This window comes from Nycticebus coucang, chromosome 23 (genome assembly GCF_027406575.1).
Source record: "Nycticebus coucang isolate mNycCou1 chromosome 23, mNycCou1.pri, whole genome shotgun sequence".
Taxonomy (NCBI): Eukaryota; Metazoa; Chordata; class Mammalia; order Primates; family Lorisidae; genus Nycticebus; species Nycticebus coucang.
Genome location: NC_069802.1, coordinates 33203420 through 33227472, shown reverse-complemented (window position 1 = coordinate 33227472; position 24053 = coordinate 33203420). Strand labels below are relative to the sequence as shown.

At 44.6% G+C, this 24053-nt stretch overlaps 1 protein-coding gene and 1 long non-coding RNA gene across 7 annotated transcripts in view; one reads left to right on the top strand and one right to left on the bottom strand.

Moving 5' to 3' along the window:
• CC2D2A (coiled-coil and C2 domain containing 2A) overlaps positions 1–24053 on the top strand; it is a 95588-nt gene that overhangs the window by 32159 nt on the left and 39376 nt on the right. For 4 of the 6 annotated variants that reach the window (XM_053577456.1, XM_053577455.1, XM_053577459.1 and 1 more), the window contains 8 exons: positions 3871–4080; positions 4809–4915; positions 7937–8077; positions 11307–11463; positions 12043–12105; positions 12248–12486; positions 15464–15641; positions 23577–23733. In XM_053577456.1, coding sequence (XP_053433431.1) covers positions 3871–4080; positions 4809–4915; positions 7937–8077; positions 11307–11463; positions 12043–12105; positions 12248–12486; positions 15464–15641; positions 23577–23733 — 1252 coding nt within the window. The remainder of the gene's footprint in view (positions 1–3870; positions 4081–4808; positions 4916–7936; positions 8078–11306; positions 11464–12042; positions 12106–12247; positions 12487–15463; positions 15642–23576; positions 23734–24053) is intronic. The other 2 variants (XM_053577458.1, XM_053577457.1) reach the window with 1 other exon arrangement.
• On the bottom strand, positions 15925–18746 carry LOC128575807 (uncharacterized). Its single transcript, XR_008377171.1, has 3 exons — positions 18659–18746; positions 16796–16907; positions 15925–16479 (listed from the first exon to the last, which is right to left on the bottom strand). It is a non-coding gene; the product is annotated as an uncharacterized LOC128575807 (long non-coding RNA).

Below are 24053 nucleotides of genomic sequence, written 5' to 3'. Positions count from 1 at the left end.
AGTAAAACAGAATTGGGGGAGTGAGGGGGTTATAATGATATAATGATTACTCTGCAAAGCAGGGCGATGAGCAGAGGAGACTCAACCTCAAGGGAAAGACTTGGTGGAGTCCTGCTCCCCCCGCTCCCCCCACTAATTAGGGCTTTCCCTTCCAAGTAGTGAGAGCTTTGAGGAGGTCCCCTTTCCTCTTGAGACCTGTCTCCTTATTGAAAAATAGGAATAACAATAATGTTCTCTACTTCCTAGGGTCATTGTGACCCTGCTTTGGAAGACTTTTGTACCTGGCTGAGCTGCACTTACAGTAGAAATCAGCAATTATTGGAACAGGAGCTAGTGCAGAATGCAGATTTGGGGAAAGAGATTCAAAGTGCCTGTGACCTAGGTAACATTTCAAGTAAATAGAACCATTCTACCCATGTTACTCACTCATACCAAAGAAGTGCAAGATGGAGCCTGAGGGACATATCCCGAGTGAGCTCATAACTCTGGAACCCGGTGGTAAGAGGGAGACAAGGCAAGAATTAGCAGTTGCAAAGCAATTAGAGAGGAATTTTCTATTGTCTGTGGATTGGTGATTAGGCATGCATGTCTTTGTGAGGCGGACATTTTTAATTAATCCAGGTAATATGAGTTGCCATAGATACAAAATGGTCACATGCATAGTAAGTACTTCTAACCCTAATGCAGTTTATAATTGAATACTTTTACTTGTATTACAGAGAACAGAAATAGCCCTCCATTGTTGCAGTTGAAATAGAAGGATATTAATGAGCAGAACTGATCTCTGAAAGACCGTGCAGGGCTTTCGTAACACACAGAAATCAGAGAAGAATGATCCCACAGGAGTGGTCTCTCCTCCTCCAAATCTAAGTGGAGATTCTTGGGATAAATTGTTGCTAAAGATTTCATGCTACCTCTAGATATATCAAAAAGGAAAATACAACCAGAAGAATAAGAAACTGGGAGTCTTCCTTCCGAATGGGAAGGGAATCGGGGTCCTTTGAATGGTCGAGGAGTCCTGAAAACTTCCTGTACTTACTTGAGCTTAAAACAGAGACCACCAGCAATTATTGGAACATGAGCTAACGCAGATTTGGGAAGCAAATTTAGGAAAGTAAGCATATTTTGGAAAGTACTGAAATACAGTCAATCCATTCCTATTCAACCTTAAATATTTGTAAACACATTCCAGTTTTACAAGGGCATTATTTTAAATTTAAAAAAAAAATCGCTAAGTGGATCTTCTCATCAAAGACTGCATGTTATTTTATAGTATAAAATTGATATTTTATTATTATAAATGTAGGACATATTGTATCAGTGCCATATAGAAAACTGTAAGTTTTCAATGCATATTAATAGTCTACTAATCCAGGAGAGAAAAAAGCATAGAATTGAATAGCTAAAATGAAATAAGCTCATATATTCTTATCTATGAAAACTAGCACAAAGCAGGCCACAGCCCAGCACAAAGATAAGTTATGTGCTTTAAACACCAGTCACTATCTTGATAACTAACGGCAACTGAATATCAGCTCACACTATAAAGCAAGGGGGGACACACTTCCGTGCATGGATCCACACACTCACACACATACAAACATATCCCCTCTTTACCTCCTCTTTCTGTTCTTAGTCTGATAGGGAATGATGTGAGAATTTTATGATCATAGTAATGCTAATTCTGGGTTTCTCTACCACACATTCAGGCCTAACCATTTAGATCCCACGGCTGTCTTCCCCTCTAAATTCATTGCTGCTTGAAGACAGGCTCTGCTGCACTGTCGACATTCTTTAATCTTTGTTGAATAAATGAGATGACGCATGAGGTGTCACAGTTACATTTGCAAACCCATCCTAGAAAAAGTGCTACAGACCTCATTGCTAAATGTCCCTAGGGGTCACCTTTGAAGAACTCCCCTTGGGCAGCCAGGCACGTTGACACCAGAGCCTAGTCCACCCTTCAGAGCGATTTCGGAACACTTCTTTTGGAACGGCCTTTGGAGCTGTGGTCATGTGGCACAGCCTAGTAATGAACACTGCAGCAAGACACGGCCATAGGGCCATGTGAACACAGCTATGGGACCCTGATAGACCACGATGGTGAAACCTTACGAGCTGTTTGTATAGTGCTGCTGACATAAGCTCACGGTGGCAAGTTCACAGATTGTCAGACTGGGAGGTGCCTGTGGCTCAAAGAAGTAGGGTACCGGTCCCATATACCGGAGGTGGCAGGTTTAAACCCAGCCTCAGCCAAAAAAAAAACTGCAAAAAAAAAAAGAGAGAGAGAAAAAGAAAAAGAATTAAATTGTCAGACCTCACACGATGGTGGCTCTGATGGTGGTCATTCCAGAAAAAGTGTTTCAAGATGACCCTGAAAAGGGGACTAGTGGCTAGAGTCAGTGCCTGGCTTCCCACAGGGAATACTTCAAAGGTGACTGCAGTGACATTTTGCAGTGATGTATGTAGCACTTTTTCTAGGATGAGCTCCTGACCTTACTTGTCAGACCTTTTATGGGAAATGCTTGATGTGATACCTGGTAATGTACAAATGCTAATTGAATCTCTTCCTCAGCCCACAATTTCTACAGATGGGAAAACCAAGGCCCAGAGACATGTAGTGACTTGCCAGTGATCTTAGCGCAAGTTCCAGGTAGAGCCAGGGCCACCGTCCAAGGCTTCCGGCATAAATCCAGAATATTTACCGTGCAAAAGAATTAAATGAGATTACTAGATTATTGAACATGTTACCTACCCATAATTTAGGAGGAATGAAAGCTTTAGTTCTTCTTTTTTAGTTTTTTTGGGTTTTTTTTTTTTGGGGGGGGGGGAGACAGAGTCTCATTCTAGCTCACAGCAACCTCAAACTCCTATACCCAAGCGATCCTGTGCCTCAGCCTCCTGAGTAGCTGAGACTACAGCTCACCACCCCCCACCCAGCTACTTTTTCTATTTTCAGTAGAGATGGGGTCTTGCTGTTGCACAGGCTGGTCTCAAACTTCTGAGCTCAATCAATCCACCCTCCTTGGCCTCTCAGAATGCTGGGAATACAGGTGTGAGCCACTGTGCCCAGCCAAAAGCTTTAATTTTTAATTCTTATTAGAGTTTTATAATTTCCATTTATCCTCATAATTTGTAAATAATGCATTTATGCCACTTGATCTTAACGTTATTATTTTCCCCCTAACATAAATAGCTTTCAAAGCTCATCTCTGTAACAGGAAAGGATTGAGTGATACGTCTCCAGCCACGACATCCTGACTATAGTCAGTCTTTATAACAAGGAGAGAAAATAAAATAAAGGCACAAAAGTAAGACTTCTCCACATTTTAAATTTTTCAAAGGGTATTAGGCACACCGCCTGGGTGAAGAATTCAAATACAACTCAGACTTTTCCTAACAAATACAAACAATGTAACCTCATCGTATGTACCCTCATCTTAATCAGAAAAACAATTTTTTCATTACACGGGATTATATCTGTACCAAATGATGGTGATCAGTTTGAACTGGAATCTCTGCTTTTGTCATTAAAAGAGTGCAAGTTCTCAGGCTACAAAACCCAAAATTTCAGGAAACAGGATGGTCTACACAAAAAAAAACATTAGAAATGACTCGTAATGAAGCTAAAAAGACGCAGGAAACCAAGATTGAAATGATTTCTTTCCTCTCTCCAGGTCGTTCCTTGCCCTTTTCAAGTACTCAGAAAAGAGCAGGCCCCTTAAACCTGCCATTAGGTGGTAAAGCACCTTCCACCCGACTGGACTGGGATATGTGGGGTTTCACGTCTGTTTTCACAGGCGGATTAGAACACCATTGTCTAGGAAGAGCTTTAACTCCATTCCACCCACACTCTGCTCTCTCTGACAGGCGGTAAAGTATGTCCACAGGAGCCAGCAGGCGATAGGCTCTGGAGACCCTTCTGGAAATTTCCAACTGGACGTCGATATTTCCGGGTTAATCTTCACGCATCATCCCTGTTTCAGCCGAGAGCACGTTTTGGCAGCCAAGCTGGCCCAGTTGTACGACCAGTACCTGGCAAGACAGCAGAGAAACAAGGCGAAATTTCTTACCGATAAGGTACCTGTGTGTGCCTCGCACTTACTGTTGGTGGCTTTGTTCTGCTAATGAAAATTCTCCCTAAAAGCACCTTTTTCGTGTGCTCCCTCTGTCTGGGACGGGTGTTACCTTGACCCGTCGGAGATATACATTTAACACGTGTAAATTCAACGGCACACAGAGATATACATACACAGCACAAGATGGCAGACATGTGACCATGACTTGTTTATGTGGCTCAGATCCGGAGACCCCTGGTAGCTGGAGAATCCCTCTGCCTTAGAGACATTTCCATTTTTGTGTGTATTTCCCCACAGTGTGGTACCTAACATCGTTCAACTGATGCTCAAGGAAATGGGCTATCTGGTCTGGATTCATTCCCCACATGACACCATCCCATAGAGTCTTCCCAGGTCATTTTGACCAGAGGCAATTTTAGTCTCATTCCCTGAATTTAGAACCTTACTGCCCAAATAAGAGATAACTTCACAATGCCTCCTTTTGTAGCCTGATTATCTGGGCCACAGAACAAAGAAGACATAAGCTACTTGTTATTATTCCAGTTCTTTTAGGAACAGATTAAATGGTTCTCTGTCATAGTGATGGAAGTTGGAGACAGCTGGGCACTTGACCATCCGTTCACAGCCTGCTGGCACCATTTTGCCCAGAGATGGGGTGTGGTCTATCACATTGCTCACAGTAGGGAATAGAGTTTGTAACTCAAAATTTGTATTCATATCTTCTTTAAGCTCCAGGCTCTAAGGAATGCTGTTCAGACTGACCTTAATCCAGAAAGACCTCATCAATCTCCTGATATGAACCAGAAGACCATCAATGAGTATAAAGCTGAAATCCGGTAAGCAGAGTCCGTGATTCTAACTGTGCGTCTTTCCCCTGTTAGATATGTGCTGGTTTAGAGTTTATTTTTCCTGATAGCTTTTCTGAATGCACTGAACACATGTGAAATTATGACAAATAAAACAAGCAGATACCTCCATCATGTTAATTCAAAATGTGAAGTCTGACAATACGAATGAGGATGTGGGGAAATGGTCGCTCTCCTCCTCTGCAAGTATGGGTGAAAATTGCTACAACCATCACTCTTGGCCATAGACCAGGAAAGTGTTGAAAATGTCCATCAGCTAGGACCTGGCAATTCTTCCTCAGATGTCTGTACTGTTAAGGAGCTTCGCCTGTGTGTGCAGCCTCCTTTTGAGAATAATTTTTATTTTAGCATGTGTTGCGTAAGAGAAGGTGACAAAAAGCTGTTCTGAAAACAATCACGGCTTGATGCAATATTGCATTTATTAATCACTATTTGAAAAACAGTGGAACTGTATGTGAGGCCTACAAATAAACCCAGTGGACTCCCAGATGGCAGAGGTGAAACCTCTGAGATGCAACATTTATGACCCAGTAAAGAGGGGATGTCGGTCCTTCCCTGACTTGTCACTAGGGGTAAGACAGTTTCCAGGCAGACAACCTGTTCCCGAATGTCTCACCTGTGGCCTGCTCCCTTACCTCCACAGGATCGGATCAGCTGCCCCAGAGCCACCGCCCCAGCACCAGCTGAGGCCCTGGCACTCCCTTAGCCTGGGCCAGCCCCGCTGCACAGGCTCCACTTTATTTCCCATCCCAGCACCCTGAACAGTGTTTGTCCTCTGAACTGGAATCGGGACAGAGAAGGACAGAAACACGATGTTCATACAAAATTTAGGGAAACACTTTAACCCTGCCTTGGGGTCTTCACCCTCGGAAATGTTCAATCTTGAGCAAATAAAAATTCTGTGACCCCAGATGCCCATCCGACTATCACTTTATACTCATTTCCCCTCACAACCAAACCTCTGGGAATCTTTGCTATTCAAACCGCCTCCACTCCCTCCGTCTCCAACCCACCCCATCTCACTTCTGGGCCCACCTTTCCTCGGAAGCAGATCTCGCCCCAGCCCCACAGCTGAATGGAATGGACCCTGTGAGCCTGAGCTCTGGACACTGATGCCGTCCCCACACATTGCCTGTCGAGACCTTGACATTCCTTGACCTCCATTTGCCACTGATGTCCTTGTCCCCCACCAGCCACCCATCCTTATAATCCCTGGCCTAATTTCGTTCTCTGCCCAGCTCATCAGTGTTCAGAATTCCCCAGGTGTTGTTCTTTCTGTTTCTTAATGAATCCACTTTTTAGCTTATGACACCATCGAGATACCATGGGTCCCAGTTTCATGTCTGAGCGTGGCTCCCTCTGCACTCCAGACCCCATTCACATCAGGCTTCAGAGAAGTACTCCTTGACGGCCTCAACCAAAACCGGCATCCCCTCTTCTCCTGCAGCTCTGCTCTGAATTTTAAATTAAATATTCTTTTGTAATTCCCTCCTTCTGTAGCTCATATGTCAAATTTTTCTTGCTAAGAACTCTTTGTAGCATTTCTGGGAAATTACCTTGTTAGGTAATAAAAGGGAAGTAAAAACTGTATGAAAAAGTTTGCAGGTAGGCGCCGACCCCATATACCAAGGGTGGCAGGTTCGAACCCGGTCCAGCCAAACTGCAACAAAAACTAGCTGGGTGTTGTGGCGGGCGCCTGCAGTCCCAGCTACTCAGGAGGCTGAGGCAAGAGAATCACCTAAGCCCAGGAGTTAGAAGTTGCTGTGCGCTGCAACACCATGGCACTCTACTGAGTGTGACACAGTGAGACTCTGTCTCTAAAAAAAAAAAAAAAAATAGAAAGCTTACAGGTGTGATCTAAATCAGTAAAGTAGTGCAATTTTTAACACTGAGGCAGGGAAATAGTGGCTAAATGCGTAAGAGAAGCACAGACCACGTGACAGAGACAGGTTGCATTTGTGGGCCACTTACCAGGTATCAGACAAGGTTCATCACCTCACCGAGTCCTCCCAGCATCCTTACTCTACAGAAGCAACCTGTGAGGGGAAGTTGCTTGCACAAGCCCAGCTAGTAAAGGACAGCGCCAGGTTTCCAACGTGGGTGGTCTGGTGCCCTTCACCACAGGGCTTGAATGCCTCTCCAGGAGAGCGGTTTCTTTTTCGAGTTCATCACTCTCTTGCTTTTCTAAGAACTAGTCCTGGACCTTGGCTGTTCAGCCTCTGGCTGGCTGTAATGTTCTGCCATCTTCCCTTTTCACAGCTGCAGTTGATGGATTAGAAACCTAGACCTCCTCACATCTTTCCACACCTCTACAGACTAAGTTATTAGGAGCGTAACCTGCAGACTGGGCCCTTTGTTCTGAAGGGGCTGATATGTGAAATGCTGCCCCCTTGTTTTTTTTCTCACACTGTGTCATTCATATACGTGTCTGTCCTTGAAACCAAAGGACGAACTCCCTAAGGACAGAGACACCTCCTATCTCCCGAATGATACATAATGCTTGTTCAAAAATTACATTATTGTTTTTTAATTAATTAACATATAATAGCATGAATGAATTCAAGGTCTAGATTTGGCTATCATTCACAAAGGGGGCTTACGGGAAGGCATTAAATAATTCCCAGGCATTTTAAATAACAACAAAAGATGAATGCATTTCTACATGATACCTCTTACGATCAAAGCCAAAATTATGAAGAAAGTAGTTTGCCCTAAAAACTCTCCAAGACAGGCAATAACAATATTTCATCTCCTCAGTATGGAACTTGTGACTTGTATTAACGCAGAAAGCTTTTGACATATATGTTGCTAACTAAGTGGTTAGCTTTGCTTTGTTTAATTGTACTGGCACTTGGATTTCTAGTATTTGTTTAGAAATAATGTTAGCTATCAAATGAAATAGACAATTCATGCAGTGTTACTAATTTCTGTATTTGCAAATATACCTAAATAGCTTTTTAATATATACTTGAATATTAATATATCTTGTAGACAAACAAGAAAACTGCGGGATGCTGAACAAGAAAGAGATAGAACTTTGCTCAAGACCATCATTAAAGTCTGGAAGGAGATGAAATCTCTCCGAGAGTTCCAGAGGTGCACGAATACGCCCCTGAAACTGGTTTTGAGAAAGTAGGCCTTTTTCAAAAATCGTTTTATTGGGCTATATCATACATTGAGAAAAATGTGTAATACATGGATATAGTTTAAAAAATAACAGATGAATAACCACGTAACCACTCCCCGGGTTAAGAAAGAGAGCACTGTTGTACTCGACATCCCCAGCCCCCAGAAATAGCTACTAACTGGGCTTCTGTGGTCACTGCTTGTTTTCTGGTTTTGCCCTAAGAATATATAGTTTAATATTGCGTGGATGTGTCTCTTATGTAAGTGTATTGTGTGCATTTGTCATGAATATACACTCGTTCCTTCAGTCTTTGTTTACGAGATTCCACTCCCGGACAGCACATTGTTTCCTTTGCTTTGCAGAACTTCACACATGAATGTAGCCAAACTTGTCCATGTTACTGTTGGTGGGCATTTGAGTTGATGGCAGGTTTTGACTTTTATAAATACCACTTCCAATAGACATTTCTGTCCTTGTCTTTGAGGGTACACCTGCCCAAGTTTTCTAGAAACGTTTCTGGAAGTGGCACTGTTGAGTCCAAGGGGATGTGTCTCTTCAACTTTACATGCTGATTGCAAACATTTTCCAGAGTGGTCGTGCTGGTTTATATTTTCTCCGGGGTTCCCATAGTTCCATATGGTGCGTATCACCTGGTGGGGTCAGACGTTAACATTCTGCCAACCTGCCGGCATGCTTTAACACACTGATTGCCACACTAGGAAAAAAAAAAAACATTTGCCCTTGGGGCTACAGTGTTGTAATAGGTCAAGACAAGTCAAGAGACATGTGAGTTATATATACTTCATGAGGCCCCAGGCTCAAAACTAGTGTGAGTTAAATGCAACTCACATGGCACTGGATGTGTTAACTTATACTTTCCTGACTACTCATGTGGATGAGTATTTTTCATACATGATTATGTGGGCTTCCTCTTTTCTGAGGTGTCTGTTCAATTGTCAATTTTCAAGCTGGACTGTTTGCTTTCTGATCTCTTTGTGGTAATTTGCAGGAGTCTACATTTTCCCTGAACCTAAGATCTTGTTAGTGGTGTGCCTTACAGATACCTTCTCACACTCGTGCTTGTCTTTTTACTCTGTCCCTTTTTGCTGTTTTTTGATGAATAGACATTCTTTAAAAAGACATATTTGTCTTTTCCTTTATGAACGGTGTTTTTTGTATGTTGTTTAAGACACCCTTCCCCGGAGTCAGGTAGATATTCTATAATATTGTCTCCTATACCTCTATAGCTTTATCTTTCACATTTTATCTTTAATCCACTTGGAATTGATCTTTCTTTGTGGTTTGGAGAAAGTTAACTTTGATAACATTTATGCTACCTAATTCACTAAACTTTTATGTGTGTTTAAGAGTACGGTTTATTACAACACGTCACAACGAAACCACCTTCTATATAATGATGCAAAAGCATGTCTCCCGGGGACCTTCATCCCTTCCTGTTTGTTTCTTCTGGGTAAGCACTGTGTGCCCACATCTACACAGAAAGGAACAAATTTAGGCAAGTCTCTGACACATTGCTTTGAAAACAGTCATATGTTAGCCAAAGACAGCTGCAAACTGATTTTCTTGGGCTGTAATCATAAAACTAAAAAACCTCTTACAGTTTGCAGGACAAATATATGATAGTCTTCTCTTTGAGAGCAAAGACCTTGGGCAGCTCCTGTGGCTCAAAGGAGTAGGGCGCTGGCCCCATATGCCAGAGGTGGCAGGTTCAAACCCAGCCCTGGTCAAAAACTGCAAAAAAAAAAAAAAAAAAAAAAGAAGGAGAGCAAAGACCTCGTTGTTATTGTATATCTGGTCCCCAACAGAGCACCTACTAGTTAGTATCTGTTGTTAATATTGGTTAACAAAAAACGAATTCAAATATTTTGTCCCATGGAAACCATGGATGCCTCCCAGAAACTCCAGTGTCTCTGCTTCCAAATTCTGTGTGCAAGCATGCCTCCCACCGAAACAGGACCCAAATCTTTATCAGATTACTTTCTTCCTCTTTCCTTCTCTCTCTCTCCTTTTGATCCTCCCTCTCTTTCTTCCTTCCTTCCTAAGTTTATATGATCAACTAAGTCTATAACCAATTTACCCATAAGGTTATAAGACTATTTGCTCTGTTAAGCAGCTGTCTCCCAAGCTCTTCAGCAGTGCCCTTTTTTCACATTCTTGATTCATCTAGCCCCCTTATAATGATGCATAATTGTTTCCTGCAAAAAATTATTCATGTTTCTACTACTTTATTCATGCTTATGAGTAGCAATGAGAAAAGTGTATAATAGAGATGGAACATAATTTTGAGGCCACATTTCCTCACTGTTTATGAATTTGTGTCTGAACTGTGTCCAGAGTGATTTCTTTGGTCTTTACCCTAGAAATCTGTGAGATCTTGTGCCTTGAGGAACTGTTCACTGCTGAGCCACCAGGCCACGTGTGCATATAAGCAAACAGTGGCCAGCTCTGGGCACTTAACTACATTCATCTAAAGCAGAGGGAGGAGCCTCAGGAGAGCAGGACTTGGGAGCAGACGCGTAAGGAGAAACAGTGCGGGCATCAAGTTTCCCCCCACTGGAGCACTGGTGGGTGGCTGGCACTTTGCCTCCCTCCACCTGGACAGTCACAATGTCCATTAACAGACAAAGGCTCGAAACAGATGACCAGCAAGGGAACTTGCACATCTGTTAAACCTAAATTTGCCCCGGCCATGGCACCTGGTTCTGGCAGGACATCCAGGGGCGAGAGCTCTGCAGAACACACCGGGGAAGGCAGTGCTTTGGGCTGGCTGGGCTCCTGATGAGTGCCGGCAAAATCCTCAGGGAAAAACTCAAACCATCACTCCAAAGGCCAGCAAGGGGTGTGAGGGTGTCATGAAGCTGTCCCTCAGGGACTTGAAGAATTAATGAAATAACTAATGAAATGCCGCCACCAGGGGCTGAGGACTCAGACACCAGCACGCACTCTGGGTCGCTTGCTCAGAGTGGCATTTGGTGCTGGTTGGGCTCACGTCCCAGCCCCCCCACTCACCAGCTGTGCGCTCTCAGGAAAATCGCTTAACTTCCCTGTGCTGCAGCCTCTCACATAGAAAATGCAGGTAGTAACAGCGTCTGCCTCACGAGTACACTGTTCAGAAGAGGACCTGGCACAGGGCGAGCCCAGTACAAATATTCACTGTTGTGCTTGCTCTCTCAAGTTCAAGAACTAACCAAGACACTGTAAATTATTTTACAGGGAAAAAGTCAACCAGAAAGCAGATGAAGAAGTATATGAAGCAGAAATTGAAGCTGAAATAAGAGAATTGTGGGAAGAGCATGGGGAGGAGTATGAGCAGAGGATGGGGGAGTACAGGACGTCGTACCAGCAGTGGAAAGCGTGGAAGAAAGCCCAGGTTTGTAGACACAGGCTGGGCCGAGCACAGGGCTGAGCAGGTGGGTCTGGCAGGGTGGCCCATGCCGACGGGCAGACTGGGGCCTCCTGTGGCTGCCCTGGTCTCTCTCCCACCCCCCTGGCTCTGGGACAAAAGGATGAGTGCAGTGATTGATTAATGCATTTGTGTAAAAGACCACCCACGGGGCTAACACCAGAGCCAGCACTGTGCCTGGAGAGTTCTGCTAAACACTCTGTGACCACGTGAAAAAACAAGTGAACAGCATAGTACCCATCCGCGTGAGTGTCCAGCCCGTGCTGAGTAGTTTACAGCGTCACGGGCCCACAGAACGCAGGGTGTGGACGCTTCTGACTTTCCCTCTGCAAATTATATAACTTTGCACCCATGACCCTGCAAAATAGTTCGCAGAGGCAACAAATGACAGGCCAGGTGGCTTTGTGATGCTTGTTGTGTTCATAAGCCTTAATTTTATGTCCTTGGCCTGGAGAACTGGTTAATGATCACATGAATAGCTATCATGTCTTTCCTGAGACCAGGCACTAAGGTAAGTGCTTTGTAAACATTACCTCATTTCTACAGCCCTGGAAGGAGTTTCTTATGCTTGTTCCCATTTTGTGGATGAGAAAACTGAGGCACAGAGAGGTAAGTAGGCTTGGTCACCTGCCGGGCGCGCAGGGCGAGGCCAGGCTGGAGCTGGTCACAGCTCCATCTGGCTCTGAAGACGGTGCTCGGAAGTGAAGATTCCACAGTTCTCTTTTGACACATGTTGCCTCTTACCCAACAGAAGACCAAGAAGAAGAAAAAGAAACAAGCAGCGGAAGAGCCTACGGAGGAGGAGACTGAGGAACCGTATCCCGGGGAGGCCCCTGGGAAGCCCACCCCACCGGAGCCCCCCGACCGTGCAGCCGTGGAGCAGCAGGTGCGGGAAAGAGCGGCCCAGAGCAGGCGGCGGCCCGGGGAGCCCACGCTGGTCCCAGAGCTGAGCCTGGCGGGGAGCGTGACGCCCAGCGACCAGTGCCCCAGGTGAGTGGACGCTCTGACCGCGAGCGAGGCTGACGCGCAACCCGCACCTGCCCGCCCGCGTGTGCATGCCGTGGTGTGAGTCTCCCGACCCACAGCAGAGGGATCAGGAGAATCGGAACTCTCTGTGAGTGCCTGTTAGGTTGCAGCTCACGAAATTGCTGTCACTGCCCACTATGGGTGACTGCAGGTGGCTTGCTCACCCACTGCGTCCCCCCAGCCTGCTCAGGAACACGCTCTGCAAAACTGCTTGTAGAAAAGCGTCCCCTCCACAAATTACTTAGTGCCTGCTCTTCACGTGGCCATCCACACAGCCTTTGGTGTGGGTCCCTAATCTGTGGCCTCAAGCCTTTCCTCTCTATTAGTAACATAGTGTCCCTCCTCCCTGGCCTGGGCACCGAGGCCTTTCCTCGCCCCTAATTTCAACGGCCTTAAAGAAGGCCTCATCCAACCTCCCAAAGGGGCCTGTGGGTGAGGCCCTCAGACTTGTGTACAAGCCCGGCCACCTGAAGCATACCCTCCAGATTTGATAAAAACGTATTTATGGACACTCTGACTTGACGCCTAAGAGAAGCATCACTTTGACTGTATAATTCTATACACATAATAAATTTATAAACTTACATTTATGTGTTCATCCTCTTTTAAAAATTATAATAAAGGCTCAGCACCTGTACTCAGTGGTTAAGGCGCTAACCACATACACCAGAGCTGGCAGGTTTGAACCCAGGAGGGGCCTGCCCAACTACCACACCTACAACCAAAAAATAGCCGGGGGTTGTGGCGAGCGCCTGCATTTCCAGCTACTTGGGAGGCTGAGGCAAGAGAATTGCTTAAGCCCAAGAGTTTGAGGTTGCTGTGAGCTGTGACGCCACCACACTCTACTGAAGGCAACATAGTGAGACTCTGCCTCAAAAAGAAAAAGTAAAATTATAATAAAAAATATTTTTTAAGTTTTCTATTTATTTCCTATACCTCCCAGCCATGGTTCTCCAAGGCCAGCCCTACAGCAGTGACATCATCCTTGGTTGTTAGAAATGCAAACTCCCAGGTTCTACCTGAGACTAATTCAGTCGGAAACTCTGGAGAAGGCAGAGGCCAGAAAATTGTTTTCACAAGGTCTCCAGGAGATTTTGATGCATGTTATAGCATATCATTATCAACTAAAGGGAATCTATTGAAATCATCAATACCAACAGATCCCACACCATATCATAGATTGGAGTCTCCAGTATCCCAAACATAAGATATGAAAATTCAAATTGAGTCAATCAGCCGGCATGTCCATCAGGATTCAGGGAGTAATAGGACGTCATTGTAAGACTGACTACAACCTTCTAGGTTCCAAACTTCTATTAACATATTCATGATTTATTTATTTATTTATTTAAGCCAGAGTCTCACTCTGTCACCCAGGCTAGAGTGTCGTGGCATCTGTCTAGCTCACAGTAACTTCACACTCTTGGGCTATAATGATTCTCTTGCCTCAGCCTCCCAAATAGCTGGAAATACAGGTGCCTGCCACAACGCCTGGCTGTTTTTCTATTTTTAGTAGAGACATGGTCTTGCTCTTGCTCAGGCTGGTCTGGAACTCCTGAGCTCAAGGGGTCCTCCTGTCTCTGTCTCCCAGATTGCTGGGATGATTTATTTTTAAATTGTAGTTTCTTGTGCATTTTGATGTGTTCTCAGCTTCACATATTTAGATGCTACCCAGAAGCTGTTCTCTAGCGCTAAATTAGCTATTTTCAAGCCATAAGTAACTTGCCACGTTATTTTGTCAGAAATATCCAAAATATGTGATGACAGAGCACGTTTCTTAAAAGGCAAATCTGGTTTCGATTTGGCAATCTTTATTGAGTGGCGTCCGAGAGTGTGGGTGTCTTAGATAATTCTTGCAATTTAGGGTTAAATGTTCTTTATAAAAAAAAAGAAATGATGAAGTGATTTGACCAATTTCATGTTTGGGATAAGTCTAAATTATAGGGATAAGTCTAAATTATAGAGATATAAAAAGTTAAATATACCACCCAATTAATAACTAGACAATTTATGTTTGGGATGATAAAAAGGTCTGGAGATGGATCATGGTGGTGGTTGCACAGTTCAGTGGGAATGTACTTAATCCCACAGAAATGTAAACTTAAAAATAATTAAAATGATAAATGTCATATGTATTTTACCACTATAATAAAAAAAAATTTTTTTTAATAAACTTCCCAAACAAAAACCTGAGCTTGTTTTAGATTTTGATGTCCTAATCTTTTCCTTTCCTCAACAAGCCTAAATTGCTATTGACTTAACCAATCTTAGACATTTGGGGGCGGACATCTCTGCAAATGAATACAATAAAATCAAAGACTGCTCTTCAAAGTTCTGATTTACTTTTAACTTTCTGGCTATATGAATGATATGCTTCAACTTTTTCAAGGTGTCAGGATACCTTTACTGTGATTCAAATCATTTTTAACAATAAGGAACATTTTTCATATCCTGTCTGCATCAAATGTGTAGGCAATTACTGTCTGAAAATGTTAAGAAAACGTTTGGGTTTTGGAGAAACAGACTTGATCTAACTGCTACAATATGCTACTACATTTTTAGGATTAAAACTTTTTATCCAAATACAAATTTTTACGATCCCTTGTGATTTGAATTTGCTTCACTTAACAAGAAATATCTTTGCTTAGAACTTTGGGACGCAAATGTAAGTTGTGTTTGGAAAAAATTGAGGATACTGTAGTACAATAATGTTGGACAATGGTTCTTAAATCGAAGCATCTCGTAATGGCTTCTCTCCGTAAGTTTCATGTTGTGACATTTTATTATAGGAAGCTCTGCAAGACCTGTGCTATTTTGATTAAATGGGGGCTGTCAGAGCTGCCTCAGTCATACCCTGTGGTATTCAGTGTCCATTTATCAAATATCCCAGCGATCCTAGTGCAGCCATGCTCACCCACCTGCCAATGATTTCCTTTGACAGGGCAGAGATCTGGCGAAGAGAAGATGTCAAGAGGCGCTCGGTGTACCTGAAGGTGCTCTTCAACAACAAGGAGGTGTCCAGGACGGTCAGTCGGCAACTAGGGCCAGACTTCCGCGTTCACTTTGGTCAGATTTTCAACTTGCAAATATTCAACTGGCCAGAGAGTTTAACACTTCAGGTACACGTTTTAATGATAGTCACTGTCCCAAGAATTTTTTGTTTCTTACAAGATGCTGAATTGGGTTTAAGCCATCCATGGGCTATGCAGGTGTCTTGATGGATTCTCAAGGGGAAAAGGCCAGCCTCTTCCTTGCACATCTGTTCCTAAAGTTGTGGCAGAAAGAGATCTGCTACCCTGCTCACCTCCTGAAAAAGCTTGCAGAATAACTCTGACTCCAGGGCATGTCTTGAGATGGGGTGGGGGCTGCATGAGGGCGGGGCATGAGGGATCTCCAGCTCATTCATTTAAGAAATGCTTCAGTATCACCCTCTACCAGTACCTCAGCATTATACAACAAAGGAATCAATTCTGCCACAATCGCAGTTGGTTATGATGGGAGAACAGGTGTGAACAGAGAGATACGAGCACTAGGATGCCCCCAAATTAATAAATCTCATCACTCGCCTAAACCCCACTATTAGTAAGATATTTACTTGGGTTTGTTTCAGTTTCCTAGGTATGCCCCAATTAAGCACCACTTGCAAACTTGGTGACGTAAAAAGAACAGAAATTTATCCATTCATGGGTCTGGAGGCGTGAGGTCTGAAATCAAGGTCTCTGATGGTCCACGCTTCCTCTGAAAGCTGTAGAGAGGACTCCTTCCTTGCCTCCTGCAGCTTCTCCTGGCTCTTGGAGTTCCTTGGTTTGTGGCAGCATCCCTCCAATCTGTGCCTCCGTCCTCACATGGCCTCCGCTGTGTCTCCCTGTATCCTCTTTGTCTCTTAAAAGGACACTCTCATTAGATTCACCCCATCTTAATCCTGTGTGGTCTCGTGCTGATCCTAACTCATTACATCTGCAAAGACCACAGTTCCAAATTAGGACACATTCTGAGGTTCTGGATGGATAGCGATTTTTGGAGCATTCTATTCAACCCACTACAATGTCTTAAGGCTCATTTATTCTTTTCACGAATCCTCACATAAGATGCTAACAGATTTCTCTCCTGTGGTCCTAATAAGCTTGTTAATGAGGGCTGCACCTATCTAGCACGCATGCCCTTGCTCCCACCCAGTGTGCAGGCAAAAATCACTGCTTCTCATCCTTTACTTAGCCAGGACTCTCTCACTCCCATCCACCACCCTTGCCAGAAAAGAATAATAGATTATGACCTTTTCCCCCACTGAGCCTGGATTTAACTTCAGAATCCTTTTCAACACAGTAGTCCAAGCAGTCAGCATCTATTGATTGTAAATTACATGAAGTTTGCGGGTACCATTCCAGCTGCAAAATTAATAAAATATTTACATACTTCTGTACTGAATGTTAACGAGATGCTTCCCTGAGCCCCTCAAATGCCACCGTGGTCACATAGGCCCCACTTCCAAGCCCCCCCTGGACATTTGGTGGCTGAACAAGGCTGGTGCCTACTCAGAAGAGTGGTTAGTGCCTGGCCCTGAATTTGGTCAACATTTTGAACATCAGCCTCTCCCCAGACCTACAATTTGTAAAGGAAGTTTGAGGCAGCTAAGATACGGTGTTCTTTTGACAGTTGGAAGGAGGCTCAGCAGAAATGTACAGAAAGAGTGTAGGGTGCCAGGAAATGGATGGAGGATCCCAGAAAGGCCAGCCCCAGGTACCCAAGGTCAACCTGTACAGATAGGATTTTTCCAGAGCCTGTGGCAGTTTTGTTCGTGACTTTTAAGGTGTATGTGAGGGTAAAGGGTGGTCCTCATTTATAGAGCAGGGGGTGCCGAGCCTCAAGCCAGATTAGATTTCTTTGCTGTGTTGCTAGTAGCAATCCGAAAACATTTTTCTTGAAATTTTAAAACTTGGCTCAGTCCAGTCACTCATATAGTTCTCTAAAAATGCCATCTAAATTTTCTATATATTCTGCAGCTCAAAAAAATAGAACTTTTTTTGCTACCACCTTAAACTCAATAGGTGTTGAGGAGAGAGTAGGTAAAGAATGGTTTTAGAAAAGGGATCAAATGCGGAGGTTTGGTGAAAAGCTGAGATTTTCTTTAGTCGGAAAATTCCCTTTCTGAATATCATCCCTGGAAAAATAATCTCTCTACAAGTTTCTACTTTCCCCACTTGCTTTATAATTCTGAACAGATCCAGAGGAGGGAATGGGGTGCTTCTGTGTGAATTTGAGAGTGGAGAACAGCCCAGGTCTGCCTTGGGCAGGAGATTGCTCTCAGCTGTGAGGTCCATGGGTGTCCCTGCTGCCTCCTCGGGGACTCCTGCTAAGGCTGAAAGGTCTCCAGCAAGGAGACCCAGGAGACACCTGAAGGTTCCTCTTCCTCTGTCCTCTTAGTAAAGGCTGAGCAGGCTTTATACTAATCCTGATTTTCAGCTCACCTACTTATTTCATCACTGCTGACTTAGATGCATCATTATTTGAGTTGCCTAAACTAAGATACCCTATCAAATGGAAGACTCAATTTAATTTCAGATATCCTAAAATCATAAAACCCAGTGTTCCTTATACCACTAATACCTGATTAAAAGCAACTTTTCCTGGCCAGGGTGTTCTTGCCAGGGGCCCAGGGGGTCAATGCCCTCTGTTTGAACCACAAGGTTTGGGAATTTAAACTCCGAATGCCTTTGCAGGAGAGTGCCCTTCTCCTGCTTCCGGAGATCCACATCTTCCCTGGTTCCCACATTAACCTTCCTGTCCTGCTCCCAAACTCATTTTCTTAAGCTGAAGTGTAAAGTAAGACTTATGGCACACGAAACATTGTCTAAATTAAGAATAAAACTTTATTGAGAAAGTAAATAAATGCAAACTTCAGAAGCCCACTTGATGCTGTCACCTGCTCTGAATACCGGAGGACTGGCTGGGAACCTGCATCTGGTCCCTTCTTTTCTACAGTCACGGAAGGGCAGAGATTGCAGTATTCAGAGTTCTGCCTCCTACATTGATTATCTGTAGTTAACTCATCCTCCCTGTTCCTCCCCTGCAGAGGAAAAGCTGACGTGAGGAAGACCTGAGAAGACCAGATAGCTAGAAAGGAAAGAAGCAGATGTACCATGGCAGGTAGGAAGGTGAGGGAGCTTCAGCCAGGAGACCCAGGGAAAGAGAGTCAGAAAGATGGACAGACCAGAAGTGGGGACCTTCGTGTGCAGGCACCCAGCCCCGCCTCCCCTTGATTGGTGAGAGTGCAGACGGCCTCCCCTGATTAGCGAGGGCACAGACCTCTCCCCTACAGACCTCTCCCCTGATTGGCGAGGGCACAGACCTCTCCCCTGACTGGTGAGTGCACAGCCTCTCCCCTGACTGGTGAGTGCACAGACCTCTCCCCTGACTGGTGAGTGCACAGCCTCTCCCCTGACTGGTGAGTGCACAGACCTCTCCCCTGACTGGTGAGTGCACAGACCTCTCCCCTGACTGGTGAGTGCACAGACCTCTCCCCTGACTGCTGAGTGCACAGACCTCTCCCCTGACTGGTGAGTGCACAGACCTCTCCCCTGACTGGTGAGGGCACAGACCTCTCCCCTGACTGGTGAGTGCACAGACCTCTCCCCTGACTGGTGAGGGCACAGACCTCTCCCCTGACTGGTGAGTGCACAGACCTCTCCCCTGACTGGTGAGTGCACAGACCTCTCCCCTGACTGGTGAGTGCACAGACCTCTCCCCTGACTGGTGAGTGCACAGACCTCTCCCCTGACTGGTGAGTGCACAGACCTCTCCCCTGATTGGCGAGAATGCAGACCACCTCCCCTGATTGGTGAGTGCACAGACCTCTCCCCTGACTGGTGAGTGCACAGACCTCTCCCTGATTGGTGAGTGCACAGACCTCTCCCCTGACTGGTGAGTGCACAGACCTCTCCCCTGACTGGTGAGTGCACAGACCTCTCCCCTGACTGGTGAGTGCACAGACCTCTCCCCTGATTGGTGAGTGCACAGACCTCTCCCCTGATTGGCGAGAATGCAGACCACCTCCCCTGATTGGTGAGAGTGCAGACAACCCCTCAATCTGTGGCAGCCCCTCCCTCCCACTGCGGGAAGTTCTAAATTTTCTGAATTACTTTATAAGGAAAGACTGTCTTCTGCCTTCCGCCCCACGCCAGTATTTTATTTCACATATATTCTATTATACAATATAAGCAAAGCCTCTCATACTATCTCTAGTTTACTACCTTAAATATTAGCTTGCTGTGGATGTTATGATCAAAATAATTTTCTAAAAGGTAATAAAACAAAAGTAATCCTCTGAAATGCTATGAAAGGAACTTCTTACACAAAAAAGCAAAGTTTTCTCTTTTACTGCCAAGAATACACGCATAGGCAATTAGCTTGGCCCTAAGAACTGGATCATATAAACTTTTCTTTTTTAATTACAAATTAAGGGAGACTCCATCAGTCAAGGTGAAGGGATTTCATAACTGATCAAATCACCTATCACAAGGGCATAACGTTTTATGATTAGATAGTGGCTACAGATGAAATTAATTTAGGGTGATGTTATATTTCAAGTCTCTAGGGATGGTGCTAATGTTCAGAGATTTTCCATCAAATTGCTACTTTTGAATTAGGGAAAGTTCAAGAATTACTGGCAACTTTAGAAGGGTGATTAAAAACAACCATCTCATTGCATCTGTTCATGCTAGTGATAGCACATTCTTAGCTTAGAGCCTAGTGTGTGTCAGGAAAAGTTCAGAGAGTCTCAAAACAATATGTCAATTGATGACTCACAAGTCGTGAATGTTTACTACTTGAATGTTATTACCCAACTATGGCAGAAGCATGTGGGTGGGGGAATGGAAGCCTGGTACACACTGGAGCACACCAGGCCCTGCTTCAGCGGATTCAATCCAGCTGGGGGGTAGAGAGAGCTCCAAAAAACAATGCTTACTGAGGGAAGTGGTGAGGACTGTGTTTGATTTCCTGCATGTTTTTAACCATAAGGCTCAGAGTTTCCTGCCAGGCTTGAGATTAGAATGCCAAGGTAGTCTCACAAGCAGAAGATAAGTCCAAAGGCTGGCACAGGAGTGTAGCAATAGGACCAGGGACAGGCAGTAAAAAGGGGAAGCAGGAATTAAGGCAGCCTTGCAGGTGAGTCATTGTTGACTGGTGGCATTCACAGAGCTTGATGGTAGTTTGAAGTGAGGGAGTAAAGAGGAGAATCAGAGTTGGTCCCAAGAAAAGGGCGAGATCAGACCTCACTGGACTGGGAAGTTGGAGCCTCACCCAGAGTCCCTCCAAACAGAGCTAGAAAATCTTGGCTTCCGAGGTCTTTCCAAAATAAATTGCTTGCCTTTAAAAGAGAATTTTCACTTAGAAATTTAAAAAACTTTACCTTCATTTCTTTGTTACTCACATTTGTAACTTTACATTCATCTTCTCAACTCCAAAACAACTAGCAATGGTAGTAGTGCTGGATGGCTTTTACATTTTTCAGCATTATTATTTTTCCTTCTGAATTCCTATTGAGGTTCTATATTTCTGGCATGAGAAAAATACTGTGTTAATATTTACTTATAGTGTCTAGTATAAGATAACAGTCACTGAACAATTATAATATGCCAGGTACCACTGTAAACCTTTTTCATGTATAAACTCATTCAATCTTCACAATGGTTCCGTGGCAGCTGCGTTATCATCCATGTCATTCAGAAGGAGAGGTGTAGAGAAGTTAAGTGATGGTCCGAGGTCACACAGCCAGAGGAGCAGAGCCCAGGGACAGACCCTTTCTCTTAACCACCTCACTGTGCTGCAACCATCGGTGGCTTATACATTCCATCCGGCAAGGGTATATTGAGCGTGTACATTGGGTGAGGCACCAGAGGAGACAGGAAGATGAACTGGACGTGGTCCCTGACAGTTAGATTGCAGGAGGAAAGTGATGTGAGGTCAAATGGAGAGAAAGTGGGAGGAGAGAACCCAAAGATACCAAGAAGGGGCTTGGTAGAAAGGGAAGGAGAGAAATGGAACAAGGATTGAAGGGAGGATGGATTACTTTAGGGTGTGGTTGATTTGAGCATATTTTTCAGCTATGAGATAAGATCGATATCTTTGGAAAAAAGGAAAGTTGGGGGAGTGAAGAGAGGAGGGATCAGATCCCACAGGTCGTTGGGACGCGCGGGGAGGGGAGGGCTGTGAAGGGCACTCACATCACATGCTCTCGGGCCTTCTCAGTGAAGGAGGGGAGTCTGTGCACGGACAGTAGAAAAGCTTTGGGTCAACTCTGACCGGCAGTGGGGCCATCGACCAGGCCTGGTGAACAGCACTCCAAGCAGCTTAGATTAAAGAACAGCCACTTGTACAGGACCCAACACTTCCAAGAGCCAGAGATGGAACTGGGACTTCTTTAAATCAGAGAAATATGACTTAGAACGAAGCAGTATACACTTACTTCAGGATGGAATGCATTTTTACACCATCTCAGTTTAATTTTGCTAAGTATCTAAAGTTTATCTTATCTACACCCTTCTAAATACTGTTAGCAGGTAAATTTGCACCAGATTCTTGAGTTAAAGCAAACAACATTCCACATGCAGGGAAAGTAATAATAATTCCTTAAACAGCCCTGATTTTGCAGCAGTTAATTTCATTGCTACTCTGAATTCTCTGCTGCTTTGCTTTACACAAGAGCAGAATTTTTGAACAGCTGAATGTAAATCAAATTACATTTGGAGTCTACTTTCTTCGTTAACATTCCACATTCAAACACACACATACACACGCTCATTTTGCTTAGAAAAGTGCTTCTCAAGCTTTGCCCACTAGGGCAGCTTGGACGATGCCTGGAGAGGTTTTTCACTGTCTTAATTGGTGGGCAGCTACTGGCGCCTCTAGGGGGTAGAGGCCAGTGATGCTGTTAAGCATCGTGCAACTTACCACGATAAAGAATTATTCAGCCCAGAAGGTCCATACTGTTAAGGCTGAGAACCTTAACTGGTGTCAGTGCAATGAGAGGGGCCTCTGTTGCATATGGAGAAAAATATGAAGGTTAATTAGCAGATATAAAAGTAGTAAAATCAGTACTTTTAGAGAAATGTGTGCCAGTCAGAGAACTATCATAGAGAAAAAGAAAACAACACAGGAAAGCAGCCAGCAGAAGTGGATAATATTTTTTTTCCAGTTTTTGGCTGGGGCTGGATTTGAACCCACCACCTCCGGTATATGGGGCTGTGTCCTACTGCTTGAGCCACAGGCGCCTCCCAGAAGTGGGGACTCTTTTGTTGTCTTACTGCAAAGTGAGGTGAACCAAGAACACAGGAGGACAAACGGAGCAGAGGGTCCCTCCAAGGTTGGATTGTACGTTCTTAGTCTGTGTTGCCCTGGCAAGGGTCCTTCGCCTTCTGGCGGTGGTATTGTAACAAGACGCAGCACAGCAACTTGTATCAGAGGGGCTGGTGGTCCATCCAGCCTCGCTTTGGAGAAGGTCAGAGACAAAGCTGGCTGGGGTTTCAGCTGCTAACAAGTAAAACGAGTTCTGGAAGGGAAGAATTCAAGAGATCTCCCAAGGAGTGGATTAAACATGGCACTCTGGAATGTTCCTGTGGTATGGAGCTTCTCCTGCTGGCTCGGAGGCTGAAGCAGATGCTGACCCTTCTACGGCAAGTCCCATTGTCTCGCTCTTCCCACCTGCCGGGGCTGCTCCCTGGAAGCAGCCTGAGCCAGGGGAGGGAGGAGGCCCATCCCCTGAGTAGCCTTCATGTTGGTTTGGAATAGAAACAGCTATCTTGGCCTGCGACTTTCATCAACCTCCTCACCCAGGAGATTAGGCTGGGCAAGAAAACGGTATCAACACCTGGGCCACCGACAGAGTGTAAGCTGGTGTTCCTGGGGACCACAGTAACACAACTCAACTTTCCACCCTGACATGGGCCCTCTGGGCAGAAACAGGGACCAGCAAAAAACGTTACCAGTGCAGCATGATTACCTGAGTGTGAGCATATTCCGTCGGTGTGTTGATGGCTTTTCTCTTCTCTGGTTTTCAGGTCTATGAAACCGTTGGACATAGTAGTCCCAGCTTGCTAGCAGAAGTGTTTCTGCCTATTCCTGAGAGCACCGTCATCACTGGAAGGGCTCCCTTTGAGGAAGTGGAGTTCAGCAGTAATCAGCACGTGACCCTGGACCATGAGGGAGTTGGAAGTGGTACGGAGAGTCACCTACCTGCAGTGGCTCACGCTGTCACTGCCAGATTTGAATTTGTCTTATCTGTCTTTTTCTTTTGCTATCCAGACAACCAAGGTTATATAATTATAACCTTTTTATCATAAATTCAAGTTAAGACGAACATGATTCACATTTTTCTGCCACGTCATTTTTTATACATCGCTGGTGGCAAGTAGTGCTTATAACTACGCAGCTATACAGCACACGGTTTGATGGGATGAACTGCAGACCTTTAAAATGCCCTTTGGCGGCTTTCGTTCCAAGTCTAGAAATTTTTCCTGAGAATATGATTTGAAACG